Here is a 19,192-nt window from a genome sequence, read left to right on the forward strand (position 1 = left end):
TGTTTAATGTAATTGCCCTGTCGTGTTCAACGTCAAAAGGTTTAATGGTGCAGCTCTTGAACAAAAAATCGAGGCTTTGTTAAAATGGGATCTCGGCAGGGTTAAATTGACCTAATTATGCCATCGGGTGTCCTGTTTGCTGAGAGAACAGATAGGAGAGGGTCACATGGCCTCATCCACTCGGGGAGATGAAAGAGAGCAGAGCACTCTTATCTCTCCGGATCCGCGGCCCCACACCCCAAGCCTAATCAGCCTCCACGCTCTCTACTGGAGCTAAATTCAATTATTTTGCTATTTAGTTAGTTTGTACGGCTCCCTGCTTCTCCACATCTCCCCTCAGAGCTCCCAGCTTCCTGAAAATAGCATCCAGTGCCACTGGCACTGCTCCGGCTCCTGTATTTCCTAGAGAAATCCCTAGGAGGATCCGCCGGTGAATCCGTCTCCAAGATACTTCCTGTAGAGCTTTTTGACCTCCACAGTGAAATTTAAAGAAGAAACCAACAGCAGCTCTTCTTTCCCCAAGTGCTCTTAACTGGCATCAGTCCTCCTCATGTCCAGTGTGTGCGCAGCCCTGCGGTGAAAGAAGGGGCTGTCTTGACAACGAGTTAGGGCAGCTGGGGCAAAACGCCGAGTACAGAGAGAACAGAAACTGGGAACCTGCGCATGGCCTGATGCAGATGCTTGCTCTGACGGGCTGATATTTGCGCCATGAGTGGAAGCACGTTTCGTTCAATTTTAGTAGTGAACAGTTTTTGACTGATCTGCTGTCCAGGGTATATTCCTGACTTGTGCCCTACTCTTGCTCTCTGGAATAGGCGCGTTGCCACTAGTGGTGGAACTTGGCGATCCTGGGGCCCCAGTGCAAACATTTTCGGGTCCTCCCTCCTCTTTCCAGGGGAGCCGTGGTAGCTCAGATGGTAAGGGCATCTGGCTCCTGACTGGATGGTCCCGGGTTTAATCCCACGTAGGAGCAAGTGATGTAGCTTGCTCTAATTCCTTCCAGATGGCTCCCAGGTCCACTCAGCCTGCTTTCCAAATGAGTACCAGGGGTAAAAGGCCGGCTGGAGCGTGATGCTGACCACATCACCTCCACCTCCAGTGTCGGATAGTTAAGAATATGGTGGCCCTTGCCCCCCATTCCCCCATGGGCCTTTATAACCCGAAAATGGACCTACATACCTCCTCTTTCCATGACATCACATGCATGCAGCACCATAATAAAATAGCTTACTCTTACATTTGAAATTCATCCCACAAGCCTCATGCTCCTCAAAGTCATCTACAGGTCTTTGTAGAGTGCTCTGACATGATATACTGCTTAATTTGTCACTCTGTTATATTTTTAGTAAAATGTCCTCTGTAGGTTGGATGAACATCGCCTGACTGTAATTCACTGCCCATGGTGCTGCTGTAGAGAATTCCTGATCATCGCTCTGTCAGCGTTGCATCATTTCCTCCCTGGTCTCTATGGGAGTGCTGCATGTTTACTCCCAGAGCTCCACGGGAACGCAAGCTGTGAGCTACAGTGGATTCTGGCTTTATGCATAACTGGTTGTGGTCAAAGCAAAAAATATCTCTGTTTTAGCCAGAGTGGCACGGTAGGACAGTATTTAGCAATTGGTGCCTCGCAGGGCTGGGGCCCTGGGTTAAATTTCTTGGGTACTATATGTGTGGAGGTTGCATGTTTCCTCTGGGTGCTCCGATTTCCTCCCACGGTCCAAAGACATGCTGGAGGGGAAAATGGGCTTCTGGGAAGACTGGCCCTGGGGTGAGTGTTTGTGTTTGCCCTGCAATGGACTGGCATGCTGTGTGCCAGTCGCTTGCCGAGACAGGCTCTGGCTCCACCGCAGCCCTGAATAAGAAAAAAGTGGTTAGAAGACCCACTTCTAACAAGAAGAATGTTTAACTCACTATCTGAGAGAGAAATGTGGGCCTGTACTTACACTGCAAGCAGGCAGGGGTTTGTATGGTCTGTAGCTCCGTCAAATGTTTTGCCTTCCCAGGAATCAGAGGCTTGCTAATGCTGGAGGGAAGGTTATTGTTATTTAAACAAGCGTAGACGATGAATACTCTTTCCACGTCCCTCAATCAGGTGAGACGCTAGGAGCGGCTGATTCCTGTAATTTGCCAGTATGGAATCTGTAATGAAGGAAGCGCTGTATTCCTGTGGAGGGTACATTTGCGCAGGTTCAATGTGATCTCGCATAAGAGCTAATGGAAAAGGGGGCATCTGTACCCCCGGTTTTAATGAGCGTTCCTGTCCTTCTCCGCCGCCTGCAATTACACGTTATCAGATGTGTCGGTCTCCCTGATTGCTTGTTGCCTCGTCCCTGGTCCTCTCGGATTGCACCTGATTTGTGCCAGCGCGGCCTTGAAATTGCCTCTCGCGGGGGGGGCAGGTTTATGACGGACGGTTGTGGAGGAATCCTTCAAATTGCAATGATGAATAAATATATTTCTGATCACTGGAGTGAAGCGCGGCGTCGTTAAGTGGGCAGCACTCCTGCTGAGTCCTTCCCAGGCTGTCGTCGTTGCCTTATTAAAGGAAGCATGACGATTTTATTTCTACAGACGAGCGTGGTTCTCCGAGGGCGCAGGGAGTGCCGCACAACGATTCCAGGATGGCGGGCGTCGAACTGGGCGGCACAGAGATGGCTTTGCGATGAAAGCCAGAACCGAGAGATGTCGCGTCCTCCCCCCGAAAAATCCTAGCAGAGGGGCAGATGATGTTGGAAGTCATCAACGCAAGCCATATCCCTCAAGGAAACGGGGGTCTGCGGTATCTCGTGTCAGCATGCCTTACAGCTGGGCCCTTCTGGATGATCAGGAATAGGGGGTAGAGAGGTAAGCAGAATCTAGTTCACTGCATCACAGCAACCCCCTTTTCCAAAATCCTTCTCCCACGCTGGTTGCGGCAGGCATTCTCGTTCTGCTTTTGCTCTGTGTTGACTCCACTACCACACTGCCGTCCCTCTTAAAAACGATGGCCTGGATCTGTCCCTCCCAGCTTAAAGCCCCCTCCCGCATACCCCCATGTAAGTCTAACGGGTAGCATTTTTTGAGACATGACCGCAGCAGTGTCACCCCCAAGACTCCCCAGATTACACAATGCTTCTGTAGTCCCTTGGCACATCGGTCTCAGTGATGCACAGGTCTGTGCTGTGTCAGTGTGGCACACCGTGGCAGTAATGTATAGTGTTATATCTGTCTGACACATTGTAGCAGTAATATACTGTAGTATTATATCTGTATGACATATGATAGCATTAAAATATGGTATTATATCCATCTGACACTATTGCAGTAATATATAGTATTATATCTGTCTGATAAAATATGGGGATAGTACAAAATCCATCAATTTCCTAACCGATTCACTCAATTCTGGGTCTCAGGGGAGCTGGAGCCTATCCCAACAAGCACAAGGTACACCCTGACTGGTACACCAGTCCATCACACGGCAGACAGACACGCACACACTCACCCCAGCGCCAATCTTCCCAGAAGCCTGCCAGTATGTCTTCAGACTGTGGGTGGAAACCGGAGCACCCGGAGGAAACTCATGTGAGTATACAAACTCCATGCAGATAGCACCCAAGGTCTTGATGCCTGTAGTATTATGTAATTGATCTGCTTGTTTAGATTTTTAATGTAACTTGTCTCTTTGGTCAGCCATGAGTGTCAGAAATACCCCCACTTCAGTATTTCAGTACTGTTTCCAATAACTTCAGTGCACACATCGTACACACAGCTTCTCTTCAACTTGCTGTCTGTAGCATGAGTCTCACTGAATCAGACACACCCATAGTGGGGGTGGCATTGAATCAGACACACCCATAGGGGGAGTGGCATTAAATCAGACACACCCATAGGGGGAGTGGCATTTAGTCAGACACACCCATAGGGGGAGTGGCATTGAGTCAGACAGGCCCATACTGGGAGTGATGCTGAAACAGACACACCCATGATGGGAGTGACACTGAATCAAACACACCCAAAGTAGTAGTGACACTGAATCAAAATGCCCATAGTGGGAGTGACAATGAATCTGAAACTCCCCCATAGTGGGAGAGACACTGAATCATCATGCCCATAATGGGAGTGGCACTTAGACACACCCACAATTCGCATTTTTCCTTCTGCATTTCAGGCAGCACACCTAAATGAGGGCAGCTCTGAAACTCAGAAATTGGTTCTGGTTTGATAATTACAAATTCTGGGTGAGATTTTAAGAGCTGAAAGCCTGTGATTCAGAGTGGGAGAAAAAACAAGACGCAGTGTTCCTCCAGGACTGTGGCTGAAAACTGCACTAAATTATCTGTTGGCTTTTTGATTGCTACGTCAATCATTGGCCAAAATTAATGAGGTCATAGGTGGAGGATGATTCTAGCTTTGTATTTGCAGACCAGGCAGTAAGTAAGTGTATAAAGACAGGAGGCCAACAAGAAGAAATCTTGCAAATAAAAATTTTATTAAAGCATTTACGCTGTCTTTAATACTATGAAGAGGGTTTGGGAAGTTCTGAGCCTGGTCTAGAAAAACAAATCCCAAGGCACCGTTGTGGGTTCTACTTATAGTCCATTTAGAGTCTTTTTAAAGAAAGCCAAATCCCAAACAAACTACCTTGATTTTCCTTGTTTTCTTTGTTTATACTTCGTCTTTTGCCAGTTAATCATTACAGAATAAAAAATCAGGCAAAGGATTTGTGACACTGGAGAAAACATTTGCTATGTGCCCGTAAACCCACTTTGCTTTACAATTTTAACATTGTACCCTGGGGTACTCATGGAGCATCTGATTCTACAGCAGTCACTGGTGCTTCCTTTGGTGCGAAGCTCAGGACTTCTCAGACCATGCTGGCGTTACCATTACTATTATTAGACTCTACAATGTTAATGTTATTTGGGCTCTATGCTGCTCGGGGCTGGACACTTTGCATTAGATTAAGGCATAGAGAAGGTGGGAGCTTCTCTTCATGTGAAGGCTAAGTGACAGAGGCGCCATGGCGACCAGGAAGGCCCTTGTGAGTTGCCGTGGAAACCTTCAGAATTCGGGCCCGTCCTTCTTCAGGTTTTTGTAGTCTGTGGTGACGGCCATGAACTGGTCGGAAGAAAGAAAGAGAGGAAAGTTGTTGGCAAAACAGCATACTGGGTGGCAGCAATTTTATGCATCCCTTTGTCCCATTCCTGAGTTCCTTAATGATCAAGGGCTGAAGTTCACACCTGACTGCCTGAGACAGGAGAATTAATTAGGACAGCTCTGCTTCATGTGATGTGAACGAAGAGACTAAGCACAGAACTGTAGCCCTCTCTTGGAGCACAGGTTGAGTTCTGTGGCTAAGATGTCAGGGGTTCACTTCTGAGTCATGTTACTAGCCAGCTGTGACGAGGATGCCACCCAGTGTGCTGTCACTCAATTGTGTGAATGCTACACTCTCTGGGATAGGTTTGGAATTAGTAGGTCAGGAAACCCTGGGCTCACACAATGATGACTCCTGTTGCTTGCTGAGCACTAGCAGGCTTGCTTTGACACTAGTGAGAGATGTGCTTCTCTTCCAGTTGGGCTCCTGTCAGGCACCATTGGGGCTCATAGACCAGTTCCCTGTCCCAAGTATTGGGAGTGGTAGTGTCCCATGCATACTTGCATGCTTTCGGTTCACTGCTTGAAGGACACACCCCTTTTAAAGCCATGTGATTCTGATGGCCAATCATAGGCCAGGAGGGTTCGTGCCAAGCTGAAGGCTTTTCCCTCATTGCCCAAATCCAATATGGACAACCGCACTGACCTCTCCACAGCCAATCAGGTGGCTGAGTGGGAGGGCTCCAACCTATGGAGCTTGCTGCCCTTCAAGTGAGGCTCTGTGAGTGGGCTTCTTAAAAGGGGTAAAACCACGCTTCAATCCCTCCCTAATGAGTACAGGGGAAGGTGCTGGAAAGCCTAAAAATTGTTGCCAGTTTTCAAAACAACATGATTCTCTCTTTTGCATATTACATGTATCAGTGAGCGTTTTAATATGGCTGAGCTTCATTATATTACAAGACTGGGTTTTCAATAGCGTCCACTAGCATGTTCCTGCAAGATTTACCTCTGTGGACTCCAAGCAACACCAACGTTTTGTAATGCAGTCGTTAATAGGGGCTGTATCATTAGCAGAATCATTGGAATCAAATCCTTTGTCCCTTCTAATTAAAGCTCTGAGCACGCCGGCAAACTTATTAGCTGTGCCCAACACATCACACACCGATAAAAGCCTTTATCATTAGCAGTGTAATTTTAAATGCACTTTGTAAATCATATGTATCAAGTCCTATTAATTGGCTTAATTTTCTACATCTCTAAATGTCCTTTCTTTCTTTTTGCCACGGGTTGCATCATGAATATTCAATCACTTTATTTTGTCAGGTCATTAACTTTTTTTTAACTGGATACAATTATAGCTTGTTCATACAATATAATCTACCGACCATAAACGGCATCAAACTGGAAAAAAACAGACTTTTCTTTTTACTTTGTGCCTTTTGTTTCCTCTAGTCTGCAGAGGCCCTGATCACTGGCTACTAGGTTCATCTTCCAGAGTAGATGTTTTGGGGTTTGTATATTATCATTTTGTTTTTTTTACTTTATAGTACTCCCATCTGTCACACACCTCCAGAGACAGTTTCTGCCTGGAATGATGTCCACTTACACATTTTGTAATAACTTTGTAAGTATAGACAGAAGAGGCCTGGATCAAAGGTTAAAATCCAGAGTACCACAATTTAGCTTCTGGGTAATACTTTACTACAAGCCCCAATGTTTTTAATGTATTCAGACACAAAGTATTTTTCTCTAGTGCTCACAAGAAATACACATTAAGTCACAGTGTGTTCCTGATTTACTCAAACTCCCTCTTGTTGGAAGCTGACAAGCCAGGTTTCCTTTCTTCTGTGGCCCAAAGATCACAGAGGGAGGCTGAATGAATATGGACAGGTCTTCATTTCTCTCTCCCTTTTCACTACATATCTAATAATCCTATTTTTAGGTTTCTCAGCCTACACATGTTCCGACTTATTAGATGATTCTGCATCTACTAGTTTGTAATCAACTGAAGCGCCTGCGTTTTTGTTTTTGTAAGAGAATTGCCATTTTTTTAAATATATACCCAAACAATCTGGAATCGGTGATGGATGAGGCTGTTGCAGCCTCTTGGGAGACAATGACACTCTTCCAATGTGCCTACCAGCCCAAGACATTTGCCTTTTCACACCCTGCAAGCTCAACTGAGCCTGCTGGGAGAGTGCGCACCGATTGGAAGAGCAGCACATCTCTCGCTGACATCACTGCAAGCCTGCTGCTGCCGGACAAATCACTAGAATTGCTGCTACCCGGCTGCAGTTGGTCAGTGATGACTTGAACTCGCAATGTCTGGGCTCTGGAGCTCAACCAGCTACCTGTGTAAGAGCTTTGACTGTTTTCCTTAAAAACCCCTTTAATTGACTGCTTTAATGGGTAACATGCATGTGAGTTTTTATTGTGACCCAAAGTGCCTGAGGTAGGATTGAAGCACTTCCTACTGATAACACAGCATGCTCTCAGTTGCCTGGCAGGACTAACGGGGGCGCTGTTAACCCTGCTCAAGACTAACTCACTGCTCGCTCATAAAGCAGAAGCACTAAATTAACGCACATTCAAAGCCATTCAGCAGAAGCCCTGATGCCGGTCCCTAGGCATGGCCAGAAGGCTGATTATGTGTTTAATTAACTGAATCACAAATGAATGTTTTTTTCCTTCATGGCGGGGCAGACACTAGTGCTCCTCTGGGCGCACAGTTCATCCAGAATGCCATGCTACATGCCGGTGCAAGCCGGCTGCCACTTCTAGCTGCCTCCTGCAAGTTCCTACCCTTGACACGTTTCGGAGTGGATGCCATGATGCAGGGGAATGTGATTACGTTTCGCTTGATACAAACAGAGCAACAGCTTGTTCGTGAGAGGGCTTGTGTTTGAGGACACCATTCCAGGAATACCAATGGGCTCGTCCCCAGACGGACTGCAGGTTACTCTGGGGCACCAGGGCACTGCGCCCACTTCCTCCCGCGTCTTCTGGTTTTGTCCCAGCCGTGGTCTAGTTTACATAGCTGGTCTAATTAATTAGCTGCATAATTGGAATACTTCTAGAATACTCCGAGTTAACTGCACCTTTTAATGAAGTAAATGTATTGTGGAATCAAGGTGGAAGAGACCTTAAGAAAAATCCTAAATATGTCTCATTTAGAAAATAATTAGGCTAGTTGTTTAATTAACAGCTCAGGTTGGAACAAAAGCCTGAAGACACCCGGGTCTCCAGGAACTGAGTTTGAGACTGCTGGTCTTCCAAATCTCCTTAGTGCTGGGGCAGATTATCATTACTGTAGGGGAAATGGCTGTCGGGCCTTGAAAGGAATGTATTTGGAGTTTTTTTTCCTCTCCTCCCTAGCTTCTTTAGGATTCCATGGAGCTCTCATGGAATCTAGTTTGCATATGTCATGTTCAGCTTAGACATCTTCCCAGCCATGACAGAATACAAGTTTTGCTTTCAGCTGTGATTTTTTTCCTCTTCCATATTTAGTTTTATTTATATTTTTTTTCATCTGATAAGCTTGCTGTCATTCCCCTTTCTCTCTTTCCCAACTGTTGTTGTTATTATTATTTCAGACCGGGTTGGAATTTTTATATCCGACCTTTGAGCACCCCTGAGAATTAAACATGCAGTGTGGCGACCTTTTGTCAGGTGCAATCTTCATATAGAAACATGAGCTCGGCTTCGCAGGCACCTTCCTCTCCTGCTGTGTGTCTGCAATACAGATTAACAGCACGACTGCTTTCGTCTCTGTTCCTGGGAGTGGCTGACCCTGTTCCTGGAGACCCCCAGACCAGCCAGATTCCGGCTTGGACCTTGGATGCCTTATGGATGCATCTTCAAGAAAATTTCATCAGCATTACTAGCGTATTGGCAACCTCTGTCAAGTTAATATTCTCTAAGATCATTTTTGGATGATGTATAAATATGAAAATAGCCCTCTTAGATGGAACTGTAGACAAGCAGCCTTTTGCACAAGCAGAGTTCGTATGAACTGGGAAGACTGTATCAGTTTTTTAATACAGGCTGAACAAGCTGAGTGACTTTCTAAGCTCCTTCATCAATTTACAGTTTAGTGTCTTGATACAATCATTTTTCTCCATGTCCAAGGCTGACTGAATGATCCCTGCAAATCCCTCAACAGTGGATTAAGGACCACAGGGGCTCAAGTGCAAATTAAGAAGAGATGGGTCTATGATGGAAAATGCTTGGCGGTTCTGTGCACAGAATTAGAGGGATTTGGAAGAAACTGCCCAGCAATGACATGGAACCTAACATTTCAGGATCCTTCCAAGAAGCGTCTGGCTGTGATTCTAGGATGTGTGTAGGCTCAGTTGGCTGCTTACACATCAAAAGGCTAAGACAGGCCTGATGGCTTCCTCTCATACAGTCTCATATAGTGTTGAACAGACAAGCCTACAAGGGGACTCGGCTCAAGTATTTGAAATCCTCAAAGGCTTTGGCAAAGTCAACCAGGCAAACGTCTTCAGAAGGAACAGTGTAACGTGAACGAGAGGGGACAAGTGGAGACTATTTGGAAGTGCATTTAAAACTGAGAGCAGGCTTTAGGTAAAGGGTGGTGGGAGTGTGGAACAAGTACCTCTGCCATGTTGTTGAAGCCAGTACCCTGGCTTCTTTCAAGAAACCGGTGGGTGAGACCCTCCGTTCAATTTGCTACTAACTACCAAGCAGGTCGAATGTGCTCTCGTACGTGACTGTTCTCACGTTCTTTCTTGTGATCCTTCTTGTTTCTGTCCTAGAAGGTCCGCCTGGCTGAGGCCCCCCTACTGGCTGGGCTGTTCTGAACACCGTCTTGTGCGTCGATGGAAACGAGAGGAGGGGCGGCCCCAGAGCCGCTCACAGCGCAACAGAGAAGCACAGAGGGAGAGAGGCGGGGCTGGAATGACTTTACCTTGTACTGGTAGGAAGGACTGAGCTTGTTCCAGGGCTCTGGGTTGTTCTTCCTGTTCCAGCTGCCGTTGCGAGGCCGGCCCAGGTAAAAATCGCATAAAAAAAAGAGAAAGCTTGTGGTTGACAAAGGGAAAGCACTGCGTGACCTGAGAGGAGATCGCCAGCTGTGTGTGGCAGCAGCTCACACACTCTTAAACAACATGGAGCCCGGCAGCAGTCAGGCGCCAGTACTGTCGCACTTGTACTTGTACGCCACTACTGTTAATTGCAATAGGGTGGGAGAATTAGTCACAATAAGTAGTAAAAATAAATAGCAAAATAATTGGGGCAAATCAAAATCAACTTGAATATCCTCTAGGGTTGTAAAGAAGGCCAGGAGCATTATGGAATGTGTGCCTCACCCCCTCCATTGTGAATTCACACTACACCCACCTGGGAGACGCCAGAAATCTTTCACCTCTACTGCAGTGTCTCTCTCAAGCAATGCAAAGTAACTCTCTTATCTCCTGTAACGCTCTTGTACAGTCTTCACTGTTGGTCATGGCTGTTGTGTTGTTGCATTGGACTGGACCATAAGGCAGATTTCCCCCAGAGGAAAAAAAAGGTCTGAATTGAATGTGTCTCTGATACAGCCTCGCCCTTAGCAGGGCACAGAGCAATTATAAAACCCCTACAGGTTCACTTCCTGGCTCTCCAATGTGCGATGATGCTGCCAGCACTTTGCCCACTCCATAATGAACAAACTAGGATGGGCTACCTCCCCACTGCTGGCCCAGGAGTGTAAAACTGGGCCTTTTTCAATTTCAATTTCAAGTTTTCAAACATGCACATAAAAGAAGGAAAACCCCAATGATATGGTATGTGAACAGCACTGCCTTTGCCAGGAGGGGAACTGACTCAGTGAAGACATCAGGTACTACTGATTTCAGTGCAACAAGATTCTGTTGTGATAGCAGAGGGCGTTAGATAAATGAGATAATACTAGACAAAAGCTCCTTCCCAAGTCCAGCTCCTTCCAGAAAGAGCTGCGTAACGGCCCAAATAAGAAGAGGAAATGACTTGACTTTCAAGAGAAGACTGACTAAACGAATTTATTACTGTGCCGTTGTTTAACATGGGCTGATCGATTTGGCCCCAGCTGCCCAAGTCTATTGAACTTGGCAAGACAGGCATCGCTCACTGTGGACTCTATTAAATCAGACCACTTATTTGACCGTATCAATGCGAGCAGACTGCTAAAGTGGCTGTGATGGTGAGGAAAAAAATGTGCTCCCTGCAAATTTTGTTTGATTTCCCCTTATGGACCACTGTTGAATGTTTTGTTTTTCAATATACTTAGTGTACAGTTTCTTTAGGGTGTCCTTGGTTTCTGGTGCGATGGCAGAAAATGTCATATAACAATAAATTAATTTAACGATAAAAAATAATTTAAAATGATTTATTACTGAACAATTCTGAGCTAATTAATGGTCGTTAAGTGAAGAGTAAGACTGAAACCTGCCGATATAGCCACCTTTCAGGACCAGGACTGGAGAAGCTGTTCATAAAACAAGATGCATGCAAAGGAATTGAGCTCCTGTAGCATGCTTGTGTCAAACTGTATCACACAACCAGCTGACAGGAGTTATAGAGAAATTCAGTGCAACAACATTTCCATACCTGTAGCTTCTGAGTAAGGAAGACATCCAGTTAGACATTTAAGCTGAAATGTTTCTTGATAAGGCAGCATGGTGGCACAATGGTTAGAATTGCTATCTTGCGGTGCTGGGGTCCTGTGTTCAATTTCTAACATGTGCTGCTCTCTGTGTGGGGTTTGTATGTTCTCCCCATGTTTGTGGGAGTTTCCTCCTGCAGTCCAAAGATATACTAGTAGCTTAACTGGCTTCTGGGAGAATCAGTTTTTATATAAGTGTGTGTCCGATTGTCTGCCCTGTGATGGCGTCCCATCCAGGGTGTACCCTGCCTTACGCCTGTTGCTTGCCATAATACGCACCTGCTGCCTTCCAAACCTGAAATGGATAAAGTGCTTGGAAAAAGTGCTTAGAGGGTGGATGGATGTTTCTTGACATTTTATCTGGACATCTCTGTCTGAGCCGTGCTAGCACACCTCTTAGAGAACAGTTTACCTTTCCTGCATAGGATAAAGACCCCACAGTTCCATCCACTTTGGTGAAAATCCTCACTGGAAGAACATTTGCCATAGTTAATCATAGGAAAACAAAATTGGAGATTCAGTGTTTTGTAACTAGAACCACCAAAAGACTCTGTAGCAGTTGTCGGGACACGCCCACATTTCTCCTCCAGAATGTGATTGGCTGAGGAGCTGGGAACTCTCACCTGACGTGGGGGTGGAAGATCGCAAGGCGGAGCAGGTAGAGGGAGGCCCCGCCCATTCCTAGGCCAATGAAGAAGAACAGAGGGATGAGCTAGAGGAAAGAGAGAAGAGGGTGGGAGTGAGACATCAGACGGAACAATACCAATACAACAGGCGTGACACACATAGGTAGTGCAACCAACGAGATCTTTCTTTCTACCCGTGTAAAACTACTTCAGGAAAATAAAGTCTAAAGGCTACTCTGTAGGGGTGTCTACGGAGACAGTTCCTGAAGTCCAGTTTTCAAAATCAACAGGTTTATTGTCCTTTCTTAATCCTTTACCGTCCAACAAGCTTCATCACAGAGAGTGGTGTTGCCCTTCAATACTGAACGCAAGCACATTGCTCTCACTGTGAAGCTCACCTGCCTGCCTACAACTGGAAAAACTGCTTTGAAAGTCTTAGCCCAGCCGTGTGTCCCACAGAGTGAATTTTTCAGGAACTGTTAGCGTTTCCGGGACTCTGTTTGCCCCAGCTGGGAGGTTTCTTCCTGTGCTCACAGCTTTCCTCCTGTCCTGTCTGCGTGTCGGGGTTGTTGTTCTTGAACGCGGCAGTCCAGGCAGGCTGGTGGAGAGGACGTGGACCATTTTTGGGAGGTGGTGGAGGGAGGGGGTTGTGGGATGGGGGGGCAGCTCTTTGGCATTCTGCGCCAGCCGGCTCCTGCGTGCGCGTTGCCCATCAGCCGGAGTGACAGGATCAAAGCGAGAGCGGGAGAGATCCGGAGTCGTTCAGGGAGCGGAAGGGGGGGAAGGGGGGCATTACAATAGAAATGCATATTAAGGATGAGCCCAGGAATTTTAATCCACTGAGACGTCAGGCAGCGATCCTTTTTTCTTTCTTCTCTGGGTCTCGCACAACCTGTAAAAATCCGGAGCTAGGATCTGGTCCGATCAAGGGAGTGCGGATTTGTCTGGTACCAAGGGGCGCTTGTGTCCTTTGCTCCGGCTCCCCTAATCCCAGTCCTCAGGAGCAGCCTCCATCTCCTGGTTTGTGCTCCCAGCAGGCTCTCCCTGTCAGTGCTGATTCAGGGATCCCCAGTCCGGCTCCTCGAAGGCTGGTGTCCTGCAGGTTTTCCAGCACAAAGACCACCATCTAGTCTCCAGTTTCGGCAAGGAGAAAAATGTGTTTTTTTGCAAGGCCCCAGCTGAGGAAATGGTGACAAAAGGTCAAGAGACAAACAGAAAAAAAATATGGGTACGCAACAAAAAATATCCCATCAGTTTACATTGAAAGACGCCGAGGTCCTTATATTATAGTTGTATGTTGGCGTTCTGAATGTTTCAACAGAGTCTGGGTAAAATGTCTTCGGTCACATAGTGAAATTACAGCTGGGCTGCCGGTTATGAAGGGCTTGCAGCGTTCGGTCATCACATCGCTGTTTATTTAATAGGGTATCATCAGGTTCATCTGTCTTTTTCTTGCACAGATCTCTTGTTGGGGGAGAAGGCTATCCTCATGCGCGCTGCATTCCTGGTATGTGTACAACATATAAACCAACCTGGCCGTGAGTTAAGGCTCGCATTGCAGATGTGGGTCAGAGCTGTGTTAGGTCTACCCGTGGCAAAACTTCCTTCAATCATGGCGCCAATTGGTAATTCTATACATGTGCTCACCCGGTCAATTTCTCCAGAAACCACAGACTGTCTTTGGCCTGAGACAACTGCTGTTCATTATAACATGTTCTGCACTGTTCGTTATCATTATTCCTGCTGCTCGTTTGATTGATTGCTATTTGCACCTAAGCACTCCAGTAAAAATTCTGTACTCAAAGCTCACATCCAGGAAGGGCAGAGGGAAAGGAATTGTGTGTTATATGCTGTAGATCCAATTCTTTCTCATGTTACAGCCCACTGCATTCTTTCACTGAGAAGAAAAGTCAGGCTTCACACTGTAAACCAGATTCAGAGCTCAGTGAAATGTGATGAACGCACACTTTAGGATATTCCTGAGGATGTTAGAAGGATATTAGAAGGGAACTAACTTCCTGTTGTTATTTCTAATAACCACTGACAACCTTAAGACCCGGCACATGGCCAGTGTTGGGGACTACAGTACCTAATGAGAGGGAATGGAGTGTAATTAGAGAGAGATTTGTGGGGAAAATGTAGCTGCAACAGGTCTGTTAAGCATTTTGTCTGGGTGATACAGTCCAGAATGTGCCAAAGCAAACTTAACATGTAAGAAACCAATTAACAAAAAGAGATTTGGTTGCAAAACTTCAGTATAGTTGGGCATGTTGGCACAGTGTTCAGCATTGCCGATGCACAGTGCCTGGGCCCCGGGTTCAATACCAGAGGTACTATCTATGTGGAGTTTGCATGTTTTCGCTGTGTTTGTGTGGGTTTTCCCCAGGTACTCCTGTTTCCTCCCACAGTGCAAAGACATACTGGTACAATAGGTTAATTGGCTTCTGGAGCAATTGGCCCTGGTGTGAGTGTCTATGTCTGTGTGCCTTGTGATGGACTGGTGTCCCGTCCAGGGTGTAGCCTGCCTTGTGCCTGTTGCTTGCTGGGACAGGCGCCGGCATCCCCAATCTTCTGGATTAAGTGGTTAGAAAACAGCCGGCTGGATGCAATACAGTTTTCAATGTCACAAGAACACTGAAACATTTATTACCAGACTCTTTTTCTTTCTGTATTAGGCCAATGTTATCTCAGGGAACAGCTGGGATTACAGAGAAAGGCTGTGAGTGTTGCTACTTTTCCCGTTCCGTTTCTTCTCCAGTCTGAGTACTGAACACCGCTTGGCACCTGGGCATCAGTGACAGTTTATGCGCCTTTTTTGTGGAGCTGCAGTTATCTTCTCGTTAAGCTTTTCTTTCTCTGTTCCCCGTTACGTCTTCTCTTCCGCGATGATCTGACAAGAGTCCCCACCAGCTGCTTACCCAGTTGTGCTGAAAACTGTCACTTGACGGGGAAGAATTTTGTTTACCTAACGCTGAGGAAAAAGGATTCGCAGGCGAGCGGGAAACAAGTGTTGCCGGCGGTTTGGCAATTTACACCTCCGGTTGGAAAGCGAGAAACAAACGCCCTGTAGGTATCTGCGAGGAGGCGCTGCGCTCGCCAGACTGTGACCACCACCGTGAACTGGCGTGGCTTTAATAAAGAAGCGGCAGGGGTGGTGGTGTGTCTGGTATATTGTTGAGAGTAATAGTATGTGAGCATGTAACGTAGAAGCTGTGCACTGTGGAGCGATGAAATGCGGACATTACCGAGCAAGTTAGAGAAGTCGCGTCAGACGGTGTATAGCAAGTCTACGTCGCGGCACAGGCACAGGTCTCCTGGTGTGGCTGAGCGGGCCCCTGTCGAGGGAGTGGCCTAGGGCGTGCTCCCGACTCGCGAGCGACCGGGATGTCATCCTGGCAAAGACCAGGAGCCCCGTCCCCATCGCACACCAGCTGCGAGTCCCACATGGCCCTGTTAGCATGCGCTCTTCATTTCATTACCCCACTGTGCGCGTTTTTCCTATTACGTATTTTAAAAAGGACTAGCCGGCTTCATAACGCGCCCTTCATGTAAGGTGACACGAAATCAGGCGAAATGGATCGGGCCGCGACGGAACAGCGCCGGCCTCACGCTCGTGCTTTCGGTTCGGCTCCCCCGCCTGTTTGGTTGATACGAATCCGGATGCGACCGTGTCTTGTTTTCGGATCCGAGCGGTGAGCGCTTGCTGAGCTCTGGCTCCGAGGGCACAGCCTCGTCTATCAGCTGATGTCTCTGGCGGCTCTGGCTGGCTGTCGGTGATGCCGGGGCTGCCTGCCAGTGGTGGTTCCTAACCCACAGCCAGCCTGTGCATTATGCATTCCTGTGGCACAGCACTGCGATGCCGGCTCTACACTGTTTAATAAATGCTTCATTGACATTACTGGGGCCAAAATATCCCAGAAAGCAGTGCGGCATCCTTTCACTGGCTGTGAGCACAGAACAGGGAACTGGGTCACAACTGAAGGAAAGTTGCCCACATTTAAAAAACCATACTGTGATTCTGGGAAAAGAGTCCCTTCAGAAAGACTCAGTATCTCTCTCTAGGTTTTTGTCTTGACAAACCCTTCCTGGAGAGCGGCTGAAACATGCAGGATTACCTTTTCCTCATCTACAGTATAGGAATCATGGCCTCTTTTGAATGAGCCTGCTAAGGTAAGAGTTTGAACATTAAGTGAAACATGCTTATTTCTGTACTCTTTAATAGCAAAGTTGCCACATTTCTGGGTAAAGGGTTTCTGATGCCAGTTTTAATTGTCCAAAAGCTTGAGACGGCTTGCACTAAATGGAACGTGTATCGCTGAAACTACTAGGATTTAAAATCCCATCCAGATACTAGATAACTCATCAGCACATTTTGCATGTACAAAAGATAGAAATCATAACATTGGCTGGGAGGAAGACATCAAACGTCCTCTTTCATTGGCAGTCCATATTCTGGATGTGTTGGCATGAGAGGCATTGTTCCCTTGGGGCACTGGGAATTCTGGTCCCAATATGGTGACCACTCAAACTGTGCTGTAGGGGGCGCCATCCTTCAAATTACATTTTGAATTGAGGTCCTGGGCACTTGGTCATTAAAGATCCCATGGCACTGTGTGCAGGTGTAGGCAGATTAAAGTCAGCGGACTTGTACAGTCTGACTGCCCTGAAGTTCCCCCTTAATTCTACCGGTGCAGCAATTTCTCAGTCTTCTCTGATCTGCAGTGCAGTGGGGCTGCTGTGTGTCCCCCCCCCTTCCCCCACTTTTGGGTGCTGCACTTCAGTGGAGTTTGAAGTAGGTCCTTTCCCATATGTTAAGTACTGTACATTGGGATGAAAAACACTATACAAATCTAATGCAGTGTGCTAGTTGTATAAACAGCACCCAATCACTAGAAGCCAATAAAGAGCAGTCTGTTGCTTGACTCTGGGTGAACTACTTGAATAGTCATAAAAACACCAAAACGTTAGTCTGTAAAAAGTCACAACAATTTTGCATCTTAGTTAACAAGCAAATGATGATGTGTATTACTTCTCTGAAAGGTTTAAGACCGAAAACCCATTTTTGACATCGCTCATTGTAACTGGCACTCATTGCTGTTTCCAGTGGATTTTAGTGAAAAATGTATGGGGAATTCACATGCATTCACCGACTCTGTTATGTGAGCAGTTCTTGCTCACTGAATCAGACTGCTAATGCATATCTTGCCTACATATAAAAAATTGGGATGTGCAGCATTTTGTTTGTTATTTTACACGGATGGACATACAGCACCAGAAAGAAAAACACTTACTGTATCTGAGCACCAGCATTGGCTATTGTTTCCCCAGCTTAACTGACATCAGAGAGATGTTTTTATAGATTTTGTTACTCTGGACCTAGAAAAAATCATTTCTTAGTGCCAGTTTAGGGCTAGCTTTCTAAATTAAACCTCCGTTAAATTAAATTAAACCTCCATTTTATTCACATTTATTTCACTTTATCCACAATGCCTTAAGTGAGGTTTTAATGGTAGTTTTTTTAGTCTTAGTTTGTTGTATACTTGTGTGTTTTTGCAGATGAAAATTTGCAGATATTTTGTACTGTGCTCATCAATAACAATCACTCCAAATAATGGCAAAGATTTCAAGACGAATTGAAACACACACTGCACGTTAACTATTTTGATTAACATGGAAAACATAAACTATTGCTCCACAGGAAAGCAAAGTACTTTTTACCCTGTTCCTAGAGGACTCCCTAAGCAGGAAAGAATAAACTCTAGGATCAAGGTTAGCTTTCTGCTTAAACTATATCTTCTATATAGTTCTATTCATTTGACATTATCCACAATTCCTTAAAGGAATTTAATGGTAATGTAGCTATATCTTCACATTTGTTTTGCAGATGGAAAATTGCAGAAATTGGACATTTCTGTAAACAGAAAAGATTTGTTTCTTAATAAGATTTGGTTTGGAGTTAAGGTCAGCTTTCCAATTACATTACAACTCTGACGAGGTTTTTCCACATTATTCACAAAACCTCCAAAAGGATTTTAATAGTAACTTGTCATTTGTTCACTTCTATGACAGATCAATATTTCGGATGCAGATTGTACTCTGCACATTAATAGCAATTTCTCCAAATTATGAACAAAATATTTGTATCTGGATCTAAATCCAGACTACATGAAAAATATGCTGAAGTATCAAGGAGAAAACGCCACCAAATGACTCAAAATGCAATTAAACATAAATTGTTGAAGTTTTTCTGATCCTAGAGGAAACTCTAACCTGGAATTCGAATACTGAACAACAACAACAACAACAACAAACAACAACAAACAATAATAATAATATTACACTTACACCAGGATTCTTCTTGGCTTGTCGAACTAATAAACGAATCATAGTTTTATTTTACTTTTTTACTCCTGTCTTGTTCAATCCAGTATTTTGTCCGGTATTTCAGACTCGGGTTTCTGTTTTGTTTGATGTTTTTCGAGAGTGAGGCTAAAATGTAAGACACGATCCTATGGTAAAGGGGGAACTTCTCGGAGCAGGTTCGACGTGAGGAGAATCTTTATTGGATCTGAAACCTGTTGCGCGAAAAGCCGCATAAGTAGCCGGAGGGGGCGCTGTTATCTCATACCGTCTCCGACCAACATCTGGGTTTCCTCCGGCGGCTGGAGATCCGCACGTACTGCATGGAAAAGAGGCGGATTGAGCAGAATTGAAGATTTTAGAAAGGAAACAGTCTGCGGTTCTACATCTACTGTCCAACGGCAGCTGCTTTGGAACAAATGCATGCCAAGAGTGTTCGACACGGGGAGCTCGAATAAGCGTGTTTTCTACAGTATAATACGGA

The 19,192-nt window shown here is 45.8% G+C and overlaps 1 protein-coding gene across 1 annotated transcript; it reads right to left on the reverse strand.

Annotated features, from left to right (window-relative positions):
- Positions 1-4,452: 4,452 nt before the first annotated feature.
- coxfa4l2 (cytochrome c oxidase hypoxia associated subunit FA4L2) lies at positions 4,453-18,918 on the reverse strand. Its single transcript, XM_088909927.1, has 4 exons — positions 18,694-18,918; positions 12,346-12,434; positions 10,010-10,070; positions 4,453-5,100 (listed from the first exon to the last, which is right to left on the reverse strand). Exons 1-4 carry the CDS (start codon positions 18,733-18,735, stop codon positions 5,044-5,046), a joined length of 249 nt encoding a protein of 82 aa, XP_088766053.1. The 5' UTR covers positions 18,736-18,918; the 3' UTR covers positions 4,453-5,043.
- Positions 18,919-19,192: the final 274 nt, after the last annotated feature.

Source organism: Atractosteus spatula, chromosome 1 (genome assembly GCF_055471065.1).
Source record: "Atractosteus spatula isolate fAtrSpa1 chromosome 1, fAtrSpa1.hap1, whole genome shotgun sequence".
NCBI lineage: Eukaryota > Metazoa > Chordata > Actinopteri > Semionotiformes > Lepisosteidae > Atractosteus > Atractosteus spatula.